Source organism: Adelges cooleyi, unplaced genomic scaffold (genome assembly GCF_023614345.1).
Source record: "Adelges cooleyi isolate 19-005CV unplaced genomic scaffold, UGA_ACOO_1.1 ACOO_flye_CR_arks_rails_tigmint_CR_PRNA_168, whole genome shotgun sequence".
NCBI classification, from domain to species: domain Eukaryota; kingdom Metazoa; phylum Arthropoda; class Insecta; order Hemiptera; family Adelgidae; genus Adelges; species Adelges cooleyi.
The window spans coordinates 108,126-133,338 of record NW_026095825.1 but is presented as its reverse complement, the minus strand read 5'-3'; the positions used below and the strand labels follow the sequence as shown (position 1 = coordinate 133,338).

General features: G+C 26.3%; 3 protein-coding genes and 1 long non-coding RNA gene across 6 annotated transcripts; 1 reads left to right on the top strand and 3 right to left on the bottom strand.

The window, feature by feature from the left end:
• Positions 1 to 2,435, bottom strand: LOC126833051 (uncharacterized). The gene is made up of 3 exons (XM_050564171.1): positions 2,254 to 2,435; positions 886 to 1,045; positions 1 to 125 (listed from the first exon to the last, which is right to left on the bottom strand). Exons 1-3 carry the CDS (start codon positions 2,326 to 2,328, stop codon positions 1 to 3), a joined length of 360 nt encoding a protein of 119 aa, XP_050420128.1. The 5' UTR covers positions 2,329 to 2,435.
• A 2,296-nt stretch (positions 2,436 to 4,731) lies between these two features.
• Positions 4,732 to 7,461, bottom strand: LOC126833016 (uncharacterized). Its single transcript, XM_050564117.1, has 2 exons — positions 7,050 to 7,461; positions 4,732 to 6,166 (listed from the first exon to the last, which is right to left on the bottom strand). Exons 1-2 carry the CDS (start codon positions 7,203 to 7,205, stop codon positions 4,850 to 4,852), a joined length of 1,473 nt encoding a protein of 490 aa, XP_050420074.1. The 5' UTR covers positions 7,206 to 7,461; the 3' UTR covers positions 4,732 to 4,849.
• A 1,246-nt stretch (positions 7,462 to 8,707) lies between these two features.
• On the bottom strand, positions 8,708 to 14,286 carry LOC126832990 (uncharacterized). Of its 3 annotated transcripts, XM_050564060.1 has the most exons (16): positions 14,121 to 14,286; positions 13,444 to 13,506; positions 13,257 to 13,340; positions 11,923 to 11,940; positions 11,824 to 11,841; positions 11,686 to 11,703; positions 11,594 to 11,614; positions 11,484 to 11,504; positions 11,384 to 11,404; positions 11,284 to 11,298; positions 11,218 to 11,226; positions 10,848 to 10,871; positions 10,449 to 10,466; positions 10,097 to 10,120; positions 9,966 to 10,030; positions 8,708 to 9,029 (listed from the first exon to the last, which is right to left on the bottom strand). In XM_050564060.1, the coding sequence occupies exons 1-15, from the start codon at positions 14,185 to 14,187 to the stop codon at positions 10,002 to 10,004; spliced, it is 450 nt and encodes a 149-aa protein (XP_050420017.1). In that variant the 5' UTR covers positions 14,188 to 14,286; the 3' UTR covers positions 8,708 to 9,029; positions 9,966 to 10,001. The 3 variants fall into 3 exon arrangements, with proteins under 3 accessions (XP_050420017.1, XP_050420018.1, XP_050420020.1); XM_050564061.1 differs by lacking the exon at positions 11,218 to 11,226; XM_050564063.1 differs by lacking the exons at positions 11,218 to 11,226; positions 11,284 to 11,298; positions 11,384 to 11,404.
• Positions 14,287 to 20,663: 6,377 nt separating this feature from the next.
• On the top strand, positions 20,664 to 23,364 carry LOC126833037 (uncharacterized). The gene is made up of 7 exons (XR_007684828.1): positions 20,664 to 20,814; positions 20,964 to 20,984; positions 21,326 to 21,346; positions 21,736 to 21,756; positions 22,520 to 22,543; positions 23,054 to 23,071; positions 23,344 to 23,364. It is a non-coding gene; the product is annotated as an uncharacterized LOC126833037 (long non-coding RNA).
• The last annotated feature ends 1,849 nt before the right edge of the window (positions 23,365 to 25,213 follow it).

Below are 25,213 nucleotides of genomic sequence, written 5' to 3'. Positions count from 1 at the left end.
TTAAAATAATATGATTGTAGGCAAAAATGCTCTTATCGTTTTATCAGCTAATTTTTTTGCATTAACTCCACGTTTTCTACTGATTCTCTTCATTAGAGCTACAAATAGTTCTTCATTTATGTTTTCTGAAAATGAATTTAACGCAATTGTATTGTAAAAATTCATAATGTTCTTAATTGTTCATAATAATTTAGACAGCAATTTGTACACCCACTTGTATGCACTTTTGCATAGTGGTAAAAAAATTTTAAATATAATATAAAATTTTAAAAAATGCGTACCGACTTTGCTTAGTCCAAGCATATTATTAAAAGTCATTTCCATTACGGTGTACTATTAGTTTTGATAACATGCGTTTGCACCACTATTATTAGGTGTTGAAAAACCCCATTAAAAATCGAATAGTAAGTAATATCACAGAATAGATGAAAGTAGGAGGGTCACTTTAAATGTAATAAAAAATGTGACGGCCATTTTGTGACGGACTATTTAGTATTATAACATGTTAATTGTGATATCTATACACAACAAAGAAGAATAATAATGTATAGATATAACATTATAGTGGTGTAGCTTTAAGAAGATTGCCGCCGCGTTTTTGTGCGATAGTATCTTCCCCGTGTTCATTTTTATCAGTGCCCGGAACACTGTAATATATAAAATATAACCACCCAGTAAGTAATATATCACCCCCGTACTTCTTATTAAGTTTTTTATTTAGCCTACTGTATACATTTTGCGTATATGTATATACATGTTGTATACATATTCACTTTTTTCAAGTTCAAATGGAAAGTCTTCTAAAAAACCAACACTTGTCGCCACCACATCAAGATATAAACTTTTTTTTTTTTTAATTATACATTTAGTACATTTAATGGTTACCTTGTTGACTCTGTGCGATTTGATTTTCTTCGAAGTAATAGTTAACAATAGCTTTATCGAGAGAGCCTAGAAATTCTAAAAAATCACTTAAAGAAATACTCGTAACATCGTCGTTGCTTGCGTATTTAAACTTCGCGTAGCTGAAAGCATCTGATATGGCCTAAAGAAAAGTTTTTTATAATACAATTTTTTAACAATGTTCTTATTGCTTTCAACTCGATGACGATGTAAGCGTTTATACAGTAAATTACCTATTGAAATTCAGCCCGTTTTACCGTTATTATGTCGTCTGACATTTAGTACTATTAAAAGCGACTGTAAATTTAAGTAAAACTTATACCGAGGATCGTTATAAATTATTCTTACGCTACACAGTCTATTGTCTTGCAGTTCACTAAACAATTTAAAATAGTTAAAATACCCATACTTTGAAAAGTTTTTGGTAAACTTTACTATAAATCGTAAAAAATTTTCGTTTTTTTATTTTTTTTTATCGAAGGTATAATTATTTTTTTTATTTGTAAGATTCATTTTTTTTTAAAGCTGAGAATGTGTAATCATATAATTTTCGTTTAACGGCCTGGTGTATTTAATTCTGCGGCTATTAATAGATCAGAAATACATCGTTTAATTGTTATTTAACATGTATTAATTTTTTTTTCTAAATCCAGAAAACGATAAATCCTATGAAAATAATTCTAGATACATTTTTACAGTTTTATTATTTAACTTATAAAATTTTTCTAATAATTAGAATATCAAGTAGTATACAATACTAATCGTTATAATCTGGAAAACCCCAAAAAGCGAGCTGCACAAAAAAAAAATTATAAATGGAATACACCTCATAAAATAGTTTTCTATTTTCAAAATTCTAAAAAAATATTTTTTATCTTAACTTTTTGTAAAGTTGTATTGGAAATGCGAGAGGCTCTTTACTGGGAACAACCGTTTATAGTACAGGTTGAGATGGTTTAGTAAAAACTTATAGAAAATACTCATTTTTATAATAATTTATGTACATGATAGATTTAACTTAAAATTTATTTTGTTGACCTTGCCTATGCGTTTTTTTAAAAAGTGATATGTGTCCTATAAAGTACTGTCATATTTTAACTTGTTTTTAAATACTTAGGTACGGTTTAACAAATTTCATAAATTTAAGTACGCATTTAATATGAAGAGTCATAATCTGGAAATTTTTTTGTCTGGTTCACAACAAAATTGTTGAACTGAATAGACGAATTATAATTAATAAACTATCAACTAATAAATGTCCATTGATTAAAAAAAACCTTTTTTCAACGATCGTGTGACCTGGAATGACGGTTTCAGTATTAAAGATTCAAAAATATACAAAAAAATTACTTGATCTTCTTCATCTGAGTTAAAACAGCTAACAAATAAAGTACATGTAAATAAAATTGTAGAATTGAATAACATTTTACTGTAAAAAGCTAGTTTTAAAATTTGTTTAAAATGATTTTACTTTGGTAAATTTGTAGTTACGCCCTAGAGTACTCGGTTATATAATGACCTAAAAAAAAGTATTTCACAAATATTTGCTAAAACAACAAACGGCGATACGTGTACTGAGCACAATATTGCATAATCACAGATTTCTGGTCTCCCGAAAAAGTAGGAAAAATGATTTACAAATTCTGAAAACGAATTTAAAATTAATTTACATAAGTTTGACAAAAATTTGGAATTGATAGTTAATGTAGGGGGTCAACTTCATGTACACATGATTTGCTGAACATTTTGACTGATCGATTACCGATTTTTCAATGGTAATTTTTAAATTGAATTAAGTTTAAATTAAATGACGGGAGGGGGATTAAGGTAGAGTAATAATATTTAATAATAATAATAATAATAATACAGAAAATAATAAAAATACTATGCTCCGTCCCGTCCTCAATTTTAAACTTTAATCATTTTAAAAGTAATTATCTAAAATTGGTTATCGATCCGTCAAAATGTTCAGCAAATTATTTTTGATTTCAAAAGTTAATTAAATGTGTACGTTTATTTTTAAGTTTTAAACGTTGATAGATGTCTGGAAAATACTAAAGAATCAAATAAATAAATGTTTAAATAAACCCTTAAACACAAAAATAATTCTCTATAGCGCATACAATAATATAATTGTATGAACTGTAAGTTACAGTGTATGCAGACAAAAAAAAACCCACATCATTGTAAAACCAATAGCATCTCTGTTTTGCATCGAAGCTAAAAAATTGCAATTATTTTTAATGAAAAAGTATATCTTATATTTAAGAGGACGCTACTCCATCTATTTTTAAGGAGTAAAGTATAGGCAATTTTTCGCCAAATCTTAATTTAGAGCTTGAAAATTTATTTGCTTATTATTATTACAGTAATGAAGATTCTTTATTAATTGCTAATTTTTTTGTCAGACTACCACAATCATTTATTTGAATCTATAGGATAATTAAAATTGTTTTCAACAACACACACTCACACACTTACACACAAAATATAGCTCATAAATTATAACGTGAGAGAATTTAAGTTTTTTTATATGTATTATATATATCATATAGTATGATGAAATCCTCCTCTAAAAACCCATCTAAAAACTATTTTATAATTTACAAAAACTTCTACCTTCTGTAATATTATTCTTAAAAATTTTACTCTGTTGTTTATAAAAAAAAAACTAAAACTCTGTATCTATTGTAGTTTTTAATAATTAAAATATTCTGTACTTAAAAATATTTATTGTACAAAATGACAATCCGTATTGTATGTTGCTTTTTTTTTTTTTTTTTATTATGTCAGTCAAAGTTTCTGATTCAAAACTTGTTTCAAAGCATTTTTGTTTTTTATACGGCGTATTTATTCTATTTGTTTTTTACCTATTTCCGTAAATCTGTTTAAATATGTTTGCGTTGCCCTACTAAACCAGAAAAACGATAAAATTCTACTTGTTTGACTTTCATTACTTTTGTCATTCAGCTTAGAACATTTTTGAAAACTGTTTAAGTATTTATTTTATTTCGATAAATTTCGACAAATTGTATTTTAAATGAGTATCACCAAGACCCGTGTCCAACCCCCTACTCGATATCAGTCATGATTGGTATAACTTATACCGCTGTATTTGTATAAAAATGCAATTATGTCGAATCTAACACATCCGTTAATATATTATACACATTTAATTTGTATGGACGACATTTTGGCAGGTGGAGACAATAATGGATACCACGGTTATTTCTTTCTATAAAATAATATTATTTTTAGCTAAAAAATCGTTTAAAAAATACATTGCATGTATTAAATCGTGAAAAATGAAATTTAATATTAAAAAACTATGTTTTAAAGGATTGTACTGTACAGTTTTATATTGGTCCATTATTAAAAGTTGAATTACAAACTACGTATTATACTAATTAGGTAAAACCAGAGTATCACCTAGGAGCTAGTATTGGTATTACTTTAGGTTAGGAATATTAGATATTCGCAAAGTTAGTCACACAACCATATAGCTAATTCACATGTTTGTACATATCTGTCTTAAAAGGCAAAAGCACAAGGTACTTCTTGTGAATTAAAAAAGTATTTAGGTAAAGTCGTAACTCGTAACTCTTTTTTTTTTTAAATAATAATGATGATTGTCTCTGTTGGCTGTAACACATTGTTAATTTCTGTCTATTTATTATCATTACATTCACAGGTACGCATAGAAGCTAAAAACTAAAATAATAAAATAACATTGGTCCAAATAGGAATATTATTTTATTAAATTAAAGCTATGATAACATCACAACTATTTAAAATAATCATATTCTGTCAACTTTTATATTAGGCATATATCTTGAGTTTATAATAAATAGAATAACAAAAACAGTATCGGAATTTTTAACATATTATATTATTAAATGATTAATAGAACTTTAGTGATAATATTTTCACATTAGATGTATTTATATCAATTTTCCGGGAAAACAGTAAGTTCAGTGTTTTTACTTCCGCTAATAAAAAATAATAAAACATCAAATGTTAATCCTTTGAGTTTTCCTTTAAGCGTTTTAAAAAATTCATCACATTGTTTTTCAATTATTTGCATAAATAAATAGTACATAATATCATGATCTACATCAACGTATGAAATGTCGGCCAATGCAATTTCATTAGGATATTTAATTAATGATGTCAAAATGTTATTTACTTCGTCGGTTATTATTTTCAAAACTTCTTCGATCTGCTCCTTATTAGATTTCCTTATTTCACTATACAAAGTTAATACTTGGTTTAATGTTTTGTCTTCGATATAACTGAACTTGACTATGTCGGCTATCTTTTTCCTAAAGGAGTTATGGCGATACAAGTATTTATCTGTTAAAGAGTCATCCACATTTTGATAAGCTGTAAGTTCCATCCAAATAAAACAGTATAGTTTTATCATAACGATATCTACAAACGTTTGCTGAAATCCAATGTGTTTAAACGGATTCTCTGGCCAGTCCCGAGTAACTGTAAACTGTCTACGGACATTTTGGAAATCAAATCCGAATATTTTCGCCAACATATTCCATTTAATAGTAACATAGGCTATTGGTTCGTGCACAAGCAATTGGTGTTTAGAATTTGGCCATAGATTCACTAAGAATAAATGTTTGACGGTGAGAGGTAACGCGGGTTTGTTATTTCTATAATGTGTATGTTTTTCGTAGTTGAACGAAAAACAATGCCCTATTCGGTCGTAGGCAAATTTACTCGTCAATGGAAATTTAGGGTTGCGTAGGTTCAATATGTTCGAAGTATATTCATGGTCCACACACATACTCACCAAATCGGTTAAGGGTGTTCGAAACTGTTCTAGGTCACGCACGATTCCTTCCATTAACTTCAACGACCGTACCTCGCAATCATAAATAGTCGGTTCCCAAAGGTTGAAGTGTAATTTCCAAAGCCACTCGTGCACCATTGTTTTCCCTTCGTATGCCATCGCTATCATATTGTATACATGCTTGGCAATGTGTTTTATATTCCGTTCGGTTCCGTACAACTTGTACAGCAACAACACATAGTCTGTACACTGAACTTCTTGCATCTTACGGAAGTATTTCAATTGAGCGAGTATTTTATCATTTAGCGAGTCTTCTGCATCGCTGGAAGTCAATATTCTTTTTTCGTCGTCATTGAAACGAATGGGAGACTCCTTGATCGTCATGTACGAGTTTAGCAGTTCAATTAAATCGGTCGAATAACATCCCACATTGATGTACTGTTTAGAAAATGCTCCCTAAAAACACATTATTATAATTATTTTTGTCGCAACTCGGGCTCTAGGCCTAGAGTAAGTAAAAAAGAATAAAATACTTATTAGTAGAGTCAAACTATAAGTTCAACGTGTGAACCAATAGAAGTCTAATAATAACGATTTTCAAGGTATTACAGTTTGGCCAATAAATGACATATGAGGTGTTGCATCTTGATCGACGACATAATTGTTCAAGAATCAAATCATAGTCATAAGGTGGGTACTCGATTTGTAAAGGCAACAAAGTATTAACGTTTTTAGTACAATTTTCTAATTTGGCCATTTCGGATGATTTAGAGAGTGTATTCCAAAAACTATTTCGTCGAATGGGAGATACCTTGATCGTCATGTACGAGTTTAGCAGTTCAATTAAATCGTTTGAATAACGTCCCACATTGATGTACTGTTTCAATAACGCAACCTTACACAACTTGGACATTTTTTTTATTAAAAATAATTTTAAATGTGTTATGCACGAACGATATTGTACGCGACACAAGTTAAATAATATTTTATACAGGGTCTCTCTTACAAAGATTTACAATTTTAAATAATCAACAGGTGAGTGCGCAATTTCTAATATGAGGGCAGCTTAAAGTAAACGTTTTCATTGCGTTTTTCATCTTGGGTATTTCCCGATAAATTGAAAATTGGTTGAATTTTGTGAGATGAATTCTCAGAGTAGAATATGAAAAGTTATTTTTTGAAATTATATTTTTTTTTGTGGAACGACGTCGATCAAGTTTACTTGAGTTACAAGGTCGAATACCTTGAGAAAATGAGGGCCAGTTAATGTTATTAATTTATCGGGTTTTTGAAGTTGATACATAATTTAATTATAGATAATATGTTATTTTGCATTCACCTTTGTTTCTTCAGGAAGATCCAAATCCGCGACTGCATTGCTTACTTCGTCGGCAACAGGTCTAAGTACAAGTTTAAATAATGAAGACGATGTCACAGTCGTTACATACAAAACCAACTCGAATATTAAAATTATAAGACTTGAGTTTGCTGTCATTTTGAAAAATTGAACTATTACTAGTAGTACTTTGGTTTTCTTATAACGCACTTTATGTTGTAATATACGAGAAAATTATAATTTATAAACTGAAGAATCTATACTAGAAAATAATAGACTTTGTAAAATCATTCGACGTCTGCTATCATTGGATACGTTTAAATAAATAAGACGTAACTTACTAATTTAATATTTGTTGTGTCTTCCTGTAGTTTAACACATATTTTTTTAATGTTATGCAATTCCTATAAGCATACAACAGTATAATGTTAGTGAATCCATAATATGATCGATTTCAACAATCAGTCTTGGGTAATACAATATACTCATTGACATTTACTCAGTTGGCATTTTTGCACTTGTAAATAATTATACAGGGTAATGATAAGTGTACGTCGCAATTTGTTTTTTACAAATTCACAATGACTTTCTTATAGTATCTAATTCCGATGATATAACCAATCTAACCTAACCTGGTCTAGATGTTTTTTGTACGTTGAGAATATCTTCTTGGTGATAGAATTAATTTAATTTAATAATATAATTAGGATAAAATAAATTACTAATCAAATATCATTTGTGTTACAGCGTCCTCCAGGACAGAGGGTATAATATGTTATAATACCAGATCTTTAGTGCAATAAACTCTTGTTATTTGATAAACCAATGCATGCGCATGGACGCGTTAGAAATTTAAGAACGACATTCACACAACATTTTTAACATAGTCGTGCCCGGAAATAGCTACCCTTTAACGGACTCGTTGACAACCTCTCTAGACTGTGCTAAGCTACTGGCGTTAAACGCCGATGATTACTACCACATAGCCAAATCCCCCAACAAGAATGGTTTCTTAAGCATTGGTTAATAGTTACTTAAACTTCTTGGTAAAACAGCCCAGAGGTACAAACGACTTGCTTGCGGAAATAGTCAAGGATGATCAATTATACTTCTCTATGGAAAATACATAAAGTCACGGAGATTCCCGTATGTGTTATTAGATAACTATTTAAGGATTGCAGAGCCTGCCGCTTAGATACCCAGCTAAGTACTTAAAGGTTATAGTAGTGGTCCTCAGATTATAAGAGTATCGCTCGGAGGTAACCAGCACGGGTTCTTGGACTGTCAAGTGAATAAGAATGAATGCCTTTGTGTGAAAGATGTCAATATTTAATCCAAGAATCTAAGAATGAACAATAAATTCTGCTCTTTTATTTATATATAAACGATAAGAGATAACATGTCCATGATTCAATGTTTTTTCTTAGAGCTGAGAAAATAACTAGGTTTATTTTCAAAGTGAGTCAAGGGGAAGTTATTCAATAAGGTTTTGCAGGAGCTGATTTGGGCAGGGAATGGACACTCTTAAATTTTAACACGCTGTTACTTTGACGACCTGCCTTCGTGTAATATGTATAACTTCCAGAGAAAAATTAAACTATTTTAGAAAGTCCATAGGAATTAAAAACATCATAGTATATAATTAAATGATTATTATAGAATATGCATCAATATGTTTTGTTATTTTAGTCAAAAACAATAATCTATAATGTTGTACGTACATACAATTTAATCACTTAGGTATTTTATTAAATAAGAAAAATGTTTGAATTTTGACAATTAATAAATTAAATTTGTTTTATAACATAAATATTATGTGTAACAGTAAATAGATAATAACTCAGATAACAAACAATGCAATAAAATAACTCTTAAGAAAATATACCTATTGTACAAAAATGTTACTATTATAAAATTAACCACTGTAGAATAATACTATTGTTTTCAAAACTGCATAGTGATTATGAATAACGGTTCAGCAATCTGTAGTAAAAATAAAAACGTTAAATTATAACGCAGAAAACAAAATTATAAAACATTATTGCACATTCAAAACACAAAAAAAGGAATTAAATACTTAAGAACAGCTGTACTATGTACTTATTACTTAGATATTTTAGTCTAAGTAGAGCCTAAAAATAAAATATCATAATAATATACGTATCGATGCTTTTAGCTACATTTTTTTCATTTATTTTTACTAAAGTAAAAGTATAAATATTTTTTTATAAAAATTGTGAATAATTCTCATACACAGTGATCCTAAACTAATTTAAAGTTTTCCCGGTGACAAAGATCTGATACGATTTTTGAAAATACATATCCTACATGTTGGTGTTATAACGAACAATTTGCCATGCCAGTTTTCTCTTGTGTTTTTAGGCAAACTTTTGGTTTAGTACCACTGTGCATAACTGACTTCAATAAAAAATCTCTGACATTTTATGAAATTCGACATGAATTTACTTAACATAATAATGAATCATAACTTTGAACAGTTAACACCAAAAAATGATACCTTAAAATTTAATGAGACTTGATAATTTATTAAAATATATTCTAATATATGTTTAACTTTTGATTTACTTTATAAGAGTAAAAAAAAAAATGAAATGCTTTAATTTTACCACCCTAATAAACATTTTTATTCGTATTATTATACGTTATTATAAAATAACCAGATATTTATCCTAAAAGATGATAATCGACCAGACGAAATGTTAAGCAAAATATTTTTATTATTAAAAGTCGATTAAATATATTTAAGTTTCAAATGTTGAAAGCGCTCTGGAAAATACTATAAAAGGTAAATATATAATTTAGTTATTTTATAATATTGTACAATTGCATAAACAAAATTGTTTTCAAGGAGTAAAACTACAAAATTATAGTTATTTTCCGAAAACATAAACGTCTTACGTTAAATTCATCCATTAGATCAACCGGTATTTTGTTTTACATGCTTGGCTTAGATTTTGTTGTAGCTAATTTAAACCCATAGATTTTAATTAATAGATATTTTTGTAAATCTTATTAGTTAAATATCTTACATGTATTTCCTGCATCATTTATAGCTAAAATAATAAAAATGGACTATATTAGGTAAATATTATAAGGAGACTAAATATTAGAACTAAGATTAGAGACTAGAGACTAAAATTAGAAAAAAAACTAAGATGTATTAAACTAATTAATAACCCGAATTGATCATAAGCACCCATTTATTATGTAAATAAAATTATATTAATGTTAATTAAAATTTAACTGATTTTAATATAAAAATATCATAAATTGTTCTACTTGATGTTACATGTAAAACGTTTAAATTTTAGTAAATAGTTTTATTTACATAATTATAATATAAATAAAAGTAACATAATAATTTAAAATAATATGCATTACCTTGAGATTTATTGACTTCTGAAAAAGAAAAATATTCACGAAGTAAAAATAATGAGGTTTTAATAACGAAACAATTTGATTTTCATGTCTGACTTAAGTTAATGTTTAACAGCCTATCAAAATCAATGAAAAAAATCTTAATTTATGGACAACTAATCTCACGGGAATTAAATCAGTCAATAACAAACATGGGGAAATTGCAATGTCTTCTTAAACAAAATCAGTTCAGTTGTTATAGCAGAATATAATACCGAGTGAACATAATGTATGGGTACTCCAACAGTTGGGTACCAAAAGAAATAAAACGTTTTTTTCTTAGATATTTTTTTGTATATACGAATTTATAAGAAAAAAAACTAACAATTTGTAAGTTTCTAAGAATATAAAAATTAGTATTACCTCTCCCAGTGTTTATCTCGTTTACTAAAAAATTAAAAAATACTCACAGAATTAAATATTGTACATCATCATATTCATTGATAAAAATCAATATATCGAAAAAAAATTAATAAGATTATTTTGATTAATTGAACTATTTTTTTCTATGTATACTTTTAAAATCATAAATCATAATTAAATATATTTGAACATAACAACATTTACACTTTTTGTTTGGAAAAAGCATGGTTTTGTAACAGCAGTTATTTTACAAAAACATACTTATTTTACCAAATAGTGTTATCGACATACATTTAAGCATTGATTTTAAAATATACAGATAAGCGGTAGCCGTTTTCATAATAACAAAATTTTAAGGATTTAAACATACCTTGCTCTCCTAAAAAATAATAAAAATGTCAAAAAGAGCTATTAAAAAAACCTTTCTATTGTATACCTTTTTCTTCGTCTTCTACAAAAAAAAAACAATATCTTAAAAAATAAAGGTAGGTAATACAGAAATTATGATTTACTTATTTATTTAAACGTGCACATACCTTTAGCATCGTAATGTTTGGCTAGACAATAATTAACAAAGACATAACTCAAAGGAACCAATACAAAAAATTAAACTTAATTACATAAACGTATACATACCGGCCGTATCATTAATATCGTCTAAAAAAAAATACATATATAGTTATAATAGTCCAAAAGAATTTAATATTATCATAATAATCAATATCAAAATCTAAAAACATACATACCTTCTTGACCGGCTACTTCCTCTAGAAAATAGATAAGTTATAGTCTATAAGTTATATTTCACAATAAAAAAATAATTTGCAAAATTACATACTCTCATCTTCCGAACAAACTATAAAATAAACAAAAGTTTAATTATTAATAAAAAACAAAGCAAAGAATACCTATAAAAAGAAAAAAATACATAAGATCTTTTTTCTATAATAACCAAATCATTTGCAAAATTACATACCCTCATCTTCCGAAGAATCTATAAAATGAATAATAGTCCAAGTATTAAAAAATTACATAAGATTTTTTTTAAATATATTTTTTATAACTGTGTACGTACCCATCAGAATGGTACTATCTGCATGCACCCAATGAATAGCGTTAGCGGTTCATAAAATAGAAAAATATTAAATGTAGCTCATGCCTTAATATAAATATATGTATTTCCTTACAAAGTTTAAATTATTAAAAATATATTTATATAGGTATATTATTAATGGCGACTCGTGGGATATCGTTGGTAATATGTAAATTATAATTTATGGAAATTTGCAGTGTTTTCAATCAACGAAAAATCCACAATAAAAAATTATATAAGAATTAAAAAGAAATAGTACAGTGGTGCCGTAGTATAGTGGGACGTGAGAGGTCGCAGGTCTATATAAATTTTAATATTACAACTGAAAGTGACAAAATCACTTTCAAATAAAAAAGCTTTCTAAGGCGAGCTCAGCATATAGCTATGAAAATGTAGGAGGGAAATTTGTTTTTATGATACACAACTTTAAAAGTTAATAAACTATATTAGATAAATTTCTGAAACTCTTCACTGCCACTTCTACTTGCCATAGTTATTTAAATAAGACCTTAAATAATAAAACCCGTTCATCGGTTTCAGAGATCTGTATGGCTGAAAAAAAACCGTCGCTAACATTGAAAACTTTTTTAATTGAAAAAACATAATTAATTTTTAATTGTTTTAATTTATATTTTATATCTTCTTTACAAGCTATTTCTAAGCGTTTATAAAATGTAACACAGACTTTTTCAAATTTAAATCATTATACCGCATGGCCATGAAAACCACTCCACCTGAATATTATCTTATGTTTATGGGCGCCCGGAGAGTGAGCAAGACGGGACTAATAACTATCTTCTGACTATTAGTGTGCTGTATTTTGTTTTTTTTTCCTATTCACAACAAGCTCTTAAAGTTATCAACATCAAATTTGGAACTAATTCGACTATTTTTGAAAATAGTTAAAGAGTGCCATGATTTTAAGTTTAAGTATATGATTGTAATTCCTTAGGTAAATTATCATTGGAAAATGTTTTCCAGGAAAGGATGAAATCAAAGACATTGGAACAAACGAGATACTGAAATTTGCGAAGGACTCAAGACTATTCAACACACAAGGTTACAAAAATGAGCAGGACATAGGCGTGATAGATTACGTGTAATAGGACTCTGGTGAGAGGGTTTGCTCAATTGACCTACAAGTTACAGTCTGAGTGCATGGCACTTCCTGGACCCAGTAAACTAAAACTAAAACTAATGTATTACAGTTCAATATTTCTGAAATATTAAAAAAAGTGAATTTTTTGAATTTATATTTTTGGGGATTGTTTTTTTGACTTGGTTAAATGAAGAAATTATTATAAAATTCCACATACCGCTCGTATCTTCTTTAATTTCCCATACTTGGTGGAATAGGGAATCATTATTGTCACGCTCATTTTCGCTACTACCACTTTTGTCTGCAATAAATAATTTTATATTTATAAAATATGAAAAGATGTATAAAAAAAAAACTAGGTATTTATACGAAAAATTCGTAAAATACTATTGAAGTGTACATACCAGCCGGATTCTTAACACCCCATACCGAGTTGAAAAGAGAATTTGTTTTAGATCTATCTCCTCCTGCATAAAGTAAATTTCGTTTATACAGAATTGAGTGAAATGAACATATAAAATAAATACCTCGATGCAATTCAATTAAAATATCAGAATTTAACGAGTCGTTAGTTTTAAGTTAATGAATCAAAACAAATCGGTCTGAAAGTTGATGATAAAAATCTACCTATTCATTACGTCTGTTAAGCGCCAAATCGAAGTAAAAATATATTAAAATAATTAATAATATATTAAATTAACAACGAAAAATTAATCAATTAAAAATAATTTTAAAAAACGTATTTCCTACTAGATTGCTTAAATTGTTTAACTTTCATTATTGTCTAAACTAGAATTGTTCATAATGACCTTAGCAATAATGGTGAATATGACCATACATGTGACAAGGACATCTCACAAAACAACATACATATTTCTCAATTATAGTTAAAAATAGAATATTTGAACAATATTATCACAATTTATTTGGAGAAAAAAAATTGTAATAACTACTAGACATCATAATAATGATCTTTAAACCAGGTGAAACGCTATAGTAAGTCATAAAAATATTTAAAATATATAAAATACAACAATATTATTATTGTTGTATATCAGCTATAGAGTATAATATAAATTACCAGCAAATATTTCCTGGCTGAAGAGTGTCATGACTACCATGAAAGAGAAGAATACTTTAAATTTCATATTTCAAAATTACAAAAATTAAAAATTTTTAATTGAATTATACTCGACAGAACAATTATATTTTAGATAAAGAACTCGAATAATTACTGACGCTAAATATCAGACATATATATACGTGAACCGCATATATCTGTATAATAAGATATATAAATATACTACTATGAATACCTACTTAAAAAAAATATTTGTTCAAATTAAATACATTTAGCGTTTTAAAAACATTAATAATATATTTTTAAAACAATCATAGGTAATTTGGTTTTTCGTTGTACATAAGTGTGTTTTGAAAAATGTTCTCTGTTTATTTATTATTTTAAGTATCGTTTTGTCAATAATTTAAACAATTTGTTTAGTTTAATCGATTTTTGCCCTAAATAACGATGTTTACACAGATTGCACACATTTTTAGACGTCTGGCTCCGTTTGTACTAATAACATAGAAACCTAACCACCAATAATTACTATTATGATATATTTTTCTTCTGCGTGGAATTATTTTATTTTTCAGCACTAATACACTTTTGATTATATTTAAGCCGTTTCGCGTTAAATAACTGATCTCTTAACATTATGATTAATCAAATCGTTTGCATGTAAATCAATATTACTTACATATTATTTTATGCTCTGTTCATTGTTAAAATGAGAAGGAGGGTTATAATTATTTTACCAGTCCAAGGTTACGAGGTTTTTTGTTTATTTTTCAAAAAACAAAATTATTTAATGAAAAATTAAAATATATTTTCATTTTTCTCTTGATAAATTAAGATTATTATACAGTACCATCAAACCTAACTACATAACCAATAATTTTAAACGTATCATGCCTGGGTTGAAAGAAAGCTCTTATCTAAATAATAAGGTAACAAATGATTTTTTAATTTGATTTAGAAAAATTGATTGTCAACCTGAACTTATTTTGTTTTTTATTTAAAATTAAACTTCAACATTTTCAACAAAAAAAAGTTGAATTAATTCCAAAATTGTGTATGGGATATTCATCAGACATTATAGTACCACTGATAATCGTACGTTAAAGAAACCCAAGAAAATATCATTAACTAACTTTTTTCCTTAGAAGGGGTGGAAACTTTTTCTTTATTTGTTGTTTTTGGACTTGTAGTCTACAAAATTAAACCGAAAGTAAATTTATAGTTAAAATAAAGTGTCACTCAACTACGTATAAAATGATTTTAATATTTATGCTGACAAGTAAACATTTTTATAGACAAAACATACTGCAGGTAATCAATATGGTTATAATATAATACAAACAAATGGTAGTGAATACGTCTATCGAACCCAAATTCACACTACAATGAATCATTTCGGTAGTCCAAACGTTTGTACAAATAAGAATAATATTACAACGACTACACGAGCAGAAAACATTTAAACGATTCGGTTTTGTGACAAATATTTACATTTTTTTAATTCCAACTGACGCCAACAGTGTAACGTTAACAGCCAGTTTCGTTCAGTGGTGTCATTTGGAATAATTCCAGACTATACTGAAATACAATTTTAAGCGTATAATTGTTTTCTCAATCTTTTCAATCAATACCTACTTATATTTTTACTATGTAAAGTTCTACAGGCTGATATTTATCTATGAGTAAAAGCTATTTTGTTTTTTTAGACCAAAAAACCAGACAAAATTTCCATTACACAGGATGGAATCTCTGTGAGGCTCGACTTAAAAATATCTAAATAGTCTACAAGAATACTTTATTTTTCACCAATAAGCATAAAATGGAACAATGTCGTTAAAGAATTTCGCAAAATAAGAATCACATTAGACCCTCACATATGTAGGCAATAATATTGTACAACTTGTTAGATTTAAAATTCTTAACTTAAATAACTTTTCATTAATAGTAAAATGTCCTTATATTTTACTGAGTGCCATGGACACTTAAACGTTACTTAATCTTTTCTAGTGATGTGTTTAGCCTAAAAGAGGGGGTTTTTATATATTTTGTTCTAATGACTAAAAAAAACAATACAATATTTTTTTAATTTTATTACTATTTTTTTTCAATTGGTTGGTTTTTTATTTAAAAAAAAATGTTTTATATTCTTTTATGAAATTAAATGTCCAACACACTCTCGGTATGTATTTTTTATATATATTTATTATAACTAAGAGCTACAAGACCACTATACCAAAAAACATGCAATTATTTATTTAAGATAAAACAACAAGATTTGTATTATTTGCTTTTAAACCAGACCTTATGTTGAAAACAAACTGTATACTTTTGTATCAAAAGCATTAAGCTTCGAAGACTCAATCTGTGTAATATATACAGTAAAATCCTTCAATAAAATATTATGTATTTTTTTTTTAAATTAACATGTATTCAAAATATTTACAATATATACTATATGTAAAATGAGTAAATTTAAATAATACAATTAGAAAATTGACAATGATAGGGCGTCGAGGAGGAGGTTCACAGTAGAGCCACCATATATTATATTTTTAAAAAATAGTAAAATAAACTAAAAAGTAGAAAATAATTTTCAATATAGAAATCAATTAATAAAAAATAAATAGTATTATTGTGAAAAAAGTGTGGGGCGCTTTTCAAGAACTGATATATGTAACACCCCATGCTTTTTTCACAATAATACTATTTATTTTTTATTAATTGATTTCTACATTGAAAATTATTTTCTACTTTTTAGTTTTTTTTTACTATTTAAGCGTGTTTTTTAGTTTTTTTAAACTATATTTTTTTTATTTTCCACTTTTTAGTTCGATGTGCTTTAAAATCGTGTTTTTTTAATTCTAGTACATACGTGTCTCTATTACTTGAAAACTTTAGGTAAGCAACAATGAATACATGCATGTACGTTCGGTTGCCTATCTCTTTTAGTTACATAGTTACATACAAACAAACAAACAAACATACATACATACATACAAGTAAAGTTAATATAAGCGTGTTAAAAAAATGGGACATTTGTGTTATTTGTTTTTGAACGAAACCTAAGTCGAAAACAATAAGTATATAATTGTATCCAAAAAAATTGGCTTTGATAACTAAATATATGTAACACATGCACTGAAATTGTCCACTAAAATATTATAAGTAAAACAAAAATATGTTATTATTTGTTTTTAAACCTAACTTTTAGCCGAAAACAAGACGTGACCTATATTTTTGTATCCAAAAACTGTTTACTTAATTGAGTACACCAGATTTACACTTACCGTATTTTTTTTAATACAAACTTACATCAATATTCGTAGTCGATGTTTAAAACTTTTGGCTCAGATGACTTAAATAAATTATTTTTAAAAATGTTAACTGTAAATACCTTTTAATATATCAAGACCTCATTAAAGTACCTATAAAAGTATAATTGAAAAAAAGGTCAATATTTAAAATGGGAATTATTTTACTCAGCCCTGGTAGACTAAATCTCGGTCAACGCCGGGTCCGAACAGCTTGTATATCTATAAATATCATTTTATGAAACTAAATGGAATGCTAACCCGAATAATATGTCTGTTTGTATAAAAAATATTAACATTGTTAAAATTATTGTAGGAGGCTAATAAACTGTTCGGGTGGTGGGAGAGGGACTTGCAACCGTAGAATGCCCTACGTTTAGAGAGATGGCTATTGCATCTTTCATACATCATTATATATGTTTATTGGAATTGAAACGTGTAACATTATGGATTTCTTTCGTCTAATATAAGTGATTTTTTTTCAAAACAAGTTATTTTTCATGATTTTGAATGTAGGTCTTTTTCACAATGAAAATAAAATGAAATTTCATTATATTATTCAAAATGTGTTCAATAACATACTTTTGTGGTGACTATATCATGATAATTAGTATTAAAAATTCTAGGGAAAAATATGTCAAAATGACCTAGTTTGTACCAACGGGTTAACTTAAAAAATGTGTTTAAAATATATACGTTTTATAGAATCGGAGAGTAATTTTAAATATTTAAAAATAAAATCTACAAGTTTAAAACAGATTTTTTGTTTTAATGAGTGGCTCTTCTTGGAGCAAATAGATTTCATTTGTTTTAGTTAACACGAAATGCGATTTTTGGTTTCTAAGTGTAATGAACAATATTATTTTGTCGAAGTCTTATAAAAAGCCTTAATATTGTTTAAAAAAGAAAATTGAAAAAAATTGAAATGCTTCTGGTTAAATTGTTCGGAATTTTCCTTCAGTATAACATTATAATTATAACAATAAAAAATTTTTATTGTACTATGTTTTGAAGAAATTGTATTATAGTTTTTTATTTTAAAACAAATAATTGTATGATATTATGGTAGCTGAATATGAGAATGTAAAAAAAAAAACATAGTTTAAAAAAAACTAAAAAACACGCTTAAATAGTAAAATAAACTAAAAAGTAGAAAATAATTTTCAATATAGAAATCAATTAATAAAAAATAAATAGTATTATTGTGAAAAAAGTGTGGGGCGCTTTTCAAGAACTGATATATGTAACACCCCACGCTTTTTTCACAATAATACTATTTACTTTTTATTAATTGATTTCTATGTTGAAAATTATTTTCTACTTTTTAGTTTATTTTACTATTTAAGCGTGTTTTTTAGTTTTTTTAAATCTTGTAATTGGTGTATTTGTACATAGTTTACATGGCTTAAAATATTTTGTTGTTAAGTAAAAACATGTTTTTTGGTTAGTATCCTACAAAGAAGCATGTTAATAGTATAAATATATTATATGTATATATGTATATATGTATTAAATCAGATAATTTGGTATCGCTTTTATAAAATGTGTACTAGTAACATAATATATGTTACTTTTAGTGTTTATTCAACCTATGAGTTTGTACATAAGTAACCTTCATACGTATTTTTTAGTTTAATACGAAAACATCTTATTTTTTGAACAATACACGTGCAACGCATTTTTCTGCTTATGTATTATAACTTAGATTGTACTTAGGCTGAGAGGCCTCTATCCATCGTAATGTTCAATCACAATTCACTCCAAGCGATTTTTATCAATACGTCGAATAATTTTTATAATAGATTTCAGTTCATGACGAGTCTTCTTAAAAATATATCATATTCGATTTCATATAACTCAACTTCCCACCCTTCCTCCCGTCCTAAATTATACATTTTAATAACTTTAAACTATTTATTCAAAACTGGTTACCGACCAGACCAAATGTTTAACAAATTATTCTTAATTTGAAAAGTTAAAGAAGTATATACGTTACTATTTGAGTTTTAAAAAGTTGATAAAACCAGATAATATTAAAAATAATAAAAATTTGAACATTGTCTAATATTAGGGCGTTAAAATAATCGCCCGGTATATTATGAACATGTTTTTTAAGTAAAACCATTGGTACAGCCTGTGTAAACATTTTTCGCTAAACGACCGGCACTTAAGATGACAACATAGTTGTTGAAATACGTATATGCTTTAAGTATATCATTTTTGTGGATTGGGTTTTAATAAAAATATAATATTTTCCACAAAGTTACTCTGTTTTTCTTTTTATTTATTTTTCGCTATAATTCGCAATATTAATAAACATATGGACACTAGTCGCTACAAAAGTATATTATTTTATACATTCAATATTATAACAAAAACAAAATTAAATACTTAAATTAGACAAAAGAAATCCATAACATTTCGGTTCGAATAAACATTTATTATAAAGTTGTATGAATAATGCAATAGCTATGCTGTTGTTGAATTTTATAGAAATATAGCATATTATATCAAAAATGATTAATTTCATAAGACGTATTTTACCACCGCAATAACTTTAATTTTAAAACTATGCTTTGATTCAAACGATAATTATTTTCATTTAAGCCTTATTTTTCTATATGTCCGTTCCTATAACTTTAGAAATTGGCCGACATTCCGTCTCAAGTCCATGTACTTGTAATTTTATTGAAATCATTCATTATATACATGTACATTTTATAGTAAACTAATACTTTTGCTTTTGGGCGGCTATTTATAACAAATAAATAAAGTCTTAAACCATATTCAAGGTATCGAATAGATGTATGTATCAAAAAATAGATGTAATACACATATATTTATTAATGATTTACTATACACATTGTGTATAGTATAATTATTTAATTTTTATGTTAGTAAAATTAGTACTTTTGAAATATGCAACCAAAAAGACAATTTTTTTAATATAGACCTATTTTTTTTAAAGTCTAAATATATTTAAATATATATATATATAAACTTGTTTTCGACTTATGTTTCGTTCAAAAACAAATAATACAAATGTTGTTTTTTTTTAAATAAATAATACTTTAATATGCATTACATAGATTTAGTCACCGAAACCAAACGTATTGGATACAAAAATATATGACATGTGTTGTTTATTTTTTAAATAAATAACATTATAGCAGAGTAATACACTGTATAAATTACACCGTTTATTGTATTTTTTTAGCATTTACAAGTCGAACTTGATATATAAAATAACTTACCGTAACGTTTCAGTTTTAATATAAAAAAAAAAATCCTTATAGCTACTGCGATTTCTATAAATTACACATTTAAAAGAAACTTTATCAGCATGATATTAAAGTTGTTTTTTGTTCTGACAATAGTCACAGGTAATATATAATATTATATATTTTTTTTGAATAATGTAATTACACCCATCGTTTTAGATATTATTATTGTTTAGTATAATTTGAGTTTATTATATTATAATTTTGATGGCTGGTATGGAAAAATTACGTTTATGTTTTTTTTATTTCAGTAATAAATGCAAGACCCGAAGGTAAGTGTTATTATATATTTTGTTTGAACCTATACGAGTAAATAATCAACTTTCCCATATGAAAGTCCTATATTAGTTATTAATTTGTTTTTATTCCTTTTCAAAGTCCTTCAAATTTAATATCTTAAAATAAGTGACAAAAACACGCTTACACAGCGCAAACAATAATATTTTTCAATTATAATAAAAAATATTTTTACAATGTATTTAAAAAAAAAAATTGTATTCAAATTTGGGCGCATGGATTGCTTCTCTGTAAAGTAATAAATAGTGAACATATGATGTTCAAAGCGGATAAAATTATAAAATAAATAACAAAACTTATTTTTAATCATTTTCAGAAACACAACCAGCAACCGTCGGTATGTTTACGTTAACAAAATAATAAATAATAATTTACACAATATTATTATTCTTTTAATAATAATAATTTTATTACTATCATTTTTAAAATTAATTTATAACTCAATGTAGCTGTATAAACGTTATACATTTTTGTAGATAAGTAAATAATTATTTTAGGTAAATTTTGCATTTTTTCAAAATATTATCTTATTATAAGTTACTGTATCTAAAACTTAATTTTCGTACCTATTTAGATAATTATTATGGACTATAATGGCCTTAAAATAATTTTAAAAATATCTACACATTTGAAAACAAAAATAAAAAAATAATTTATAAATAATCTGCACAAAAAGTACGTTAAATTTTATATAAATTATTTTATCATAACTTAAACAAATTTCAGAAACCATTCAAGAGGCTGCCGGTATGACTACGTTTACAAAATAATAAAATATAATAATAATTAATATAAATTATAATTTACATAGTAATTTTATCATATTAATAATATTAATTTTATTTCTACCATTTATTAAATTATTACAGTATAATGTCATATACCTAAAAGTAAAATAGACAATTATGTTGGACTATAACAACCTTATATTAGTTTTCCAGTAAACGAAGTGACTAAAAATATGTACACGTTTGGACAAATGAATAAATAATATTATATTTTCAATACAGAAATAGGATGCTCAATTAATATTAACAATAACGTCAAGGACTAAAGTTAAATTATCTGTATCATGTTAAATTGAATATAGAGTACTTTAATAAAATGAGCTGGTCTGACTTGCATTATTTTGTTTAAGCCCTTATATTTTGACTAATAGTTTTGATTATCATATTATTTTTTATTTAATATTGTTTATTTGGTTTAATTGTACATTTATGTTATATTGGTCCCGTTTGGCTAATTATAACTTAAATCATTTTCGGTAACAAAATATTTGACATTTTTTTTTAAAATAACAATTTTATTTTTATTATTTTTTAAATTAATTTATAGTTCAATTTGGCTATGTACAGTACTTACTTATATTGAATTACAATAACTTTACGTTTTTTGCGTATACGTAGATAAGTAAATAATAATTTATGTGAATTTTGAATTTTTTACAAAATTATAAATTACTATACCCAGAATAAAATCCCTTGATTGTTATAAAATTATTATTTTATAGAACCTCCACTAGGATATCCGGTCGGTATGTATACCTTTCTGAAAATAAGTAAATAATAATAAAAACTCTAATGTACAACACAACCACTCATTAAATGATTTCCCTAATATTAACAAAAAACTCATCTCAAAAGCAGACATACCTATGCTTAAATGACTTTAAGTAATACCTTCAAAACTACAATTTCTGTACCAGTGTCGGACATAAATAAAATCATGTCATCCTTTCTTGTAGTTTTGTGTCTCTAATCAACCCCCCCATATCTCTCCTAACTAAAGTAATTTCCAATTTATTAGACAAGAAATATGACTAGTCATTCCTTATTATATTTTACAATAAATTAAATAGACATTTACATATTTTTTTTATTCTTTCATCATTCTGGAAACAATTTTTTCCTTTTAATTTTTTCCTTTAGTATATTTCTATAATTTTATTTTAAATTAATTAAATTTAACGTCATGTATTTATAAGTAAAATTTAAAATTATTTTGGTCCATATTAACCTCGTATATAAATTTTTTTATTTTCTAGTAAACCAAGTGACTACATGTATGTACACGTTTGGATAAATTAATAAACAATAATATAAAATATACATACAACTAAGACATACGTATAAAATAAAACAGTTTTTAAATAATTACAGTAATACGATACTCGAAAAATTTCAACGATAATGTTAAAGACTAAGATTAAATCACATTTGCAAAGTTAAATTGATAGAGTATACCTGATTAAAAAGAGCTACCGAATATTGTCTACTTTGTATTTATTTTATTTTATTGGTCCTTTTGACTTATTATAACTTTATTAATTTTCAGTGAACCCACCAGGAATCGTCGGTAAGTTAACGTTTACAAAATAATTAATACTTTACATAATTTTTTTATTCTTTTTAATTCCTATTAAACATGTTTACATTATTGTTTTCTAGAAATGCAAAGTATGTACACGTTTGCGTAGATAAGTAAATAATTATATAAATTCTGGGTGGACAAGGTACATGTACAAGATAACTATTTATTAAATGATTACCCTTATATTAACAAAAACATATCTCAAAAGCAGACATATGCTCAAGTGACTTCAAGTAATCCCTTAAATACTACAATTTCTCCATCAGCTTCAGACATAAAGTCATGTCATTCGTTCTTGAAGATCTTAAGTCTTTAACCAATCCCCTCATATTACTTCTAACTAAAGTATTTTTCAGTTTATTAGACAAGAAAAATGACTAGTCATTCCTTTAAAGTTTAATAGCAACTCACTACTAATTCTTCAATTCAATACTAATGGTTTTAAAATGTACATTATTGAACTCCATAGCGTACTACATTAAAAACCATTATATATTGCACTCATAACTGAAACGCATTTAGTGAATATTCCAATTTTACATTCCTAATTAAAATGCAATCATACAGATAATACAGCTCACAGGGAGTATCTATTTTTATAAAATCTACTATTCCGTTCCAACCTCCTCCCAGTTATTCACATGACTTCATACAATCATATTCTTATCACTTAATAATACATCGTTTACTATTGCATCAGTTTATTCTCCATTTAAATAAAAAATCACAAAAATAATATTTAGTGGTTGACCATTCACTGTGATTCCTCCTTTTGTACAGTATTTGACTATTACTTTTTGGTTTCCATTAACTACTGAAATTTCTTTGTCATTGGCCACCAGTCCATCTACCTTATACCGGTTAATATCTATATCTTGACTTCCAAATGGAACTTCTGATGTTGCCTGACCGTTGACCACAAGTAAAAGTTAAATAAATTATCATATTTTAACTGTATTAGGAAGTTGTAGACATTGTAGTAAGTTAGTAGAAGGTCATTTAAGATCCGTTTTATAAATAGTTGAAATGACATTCCGATTTAAAAAAATATAATTTATTTTTGCACATTTTAGACCAATACTTTCCGTTTTTTTTTTAATTATTATAACTTTAAGTTTATATATTTACTTACATAGGTTAATAAGAATTAGGTGAACTTTTAGCATTTTTATAGTGTTATACGTTACTGTGTCCAAAATTTAATTGATTGAATATTATTTTCTAGAAACAACAACTGTCGGTATGTATACCTTTCCGTAGATAAGTAAATAATAATTTACGCTACTATGTCTGACATTAAAGTCTTTAACTGTTATGAATTTATTATTTTCTAGCACGTGGAGGTATGTATACGTTTACGTAGATAAGTAAAAAATAATTTTGGCGAATTTCGCATTTTTTACAATAAATTATACGTTACTGTGTCAGGTATTTTGATTAACTTTTTAAATAATTTGCTGAACATTTTGTCTAGTCGATAACCAGTTTTGGATTATTCATTTCAAAGTTATTTAAGTTTTAAAGTTACAACGGGAGTAGAAGTGCGCTTGGGTAATGGGCGCAGATAAAAATATCTCTACTCTTCACCATTCTTTTTGTCCTAAATTTTAAACTTTAATAACGTTGAAAATTATTATCCAAAAATTGGTTATCGACCAGTCAAAATGTTCAGCAAATTAATTTTTATTCAAAAAGTTAAACAATTAAATACTTTACCATGTAAAAACCCTAAGTTCATACGGTTTTAAGATAAAAGGAATTGGCTTATATATTTTTTTAAATGGTCTTAAATTTGTCCCAACTAATAACTATAAGAGTATAAAAAAAAAATAAT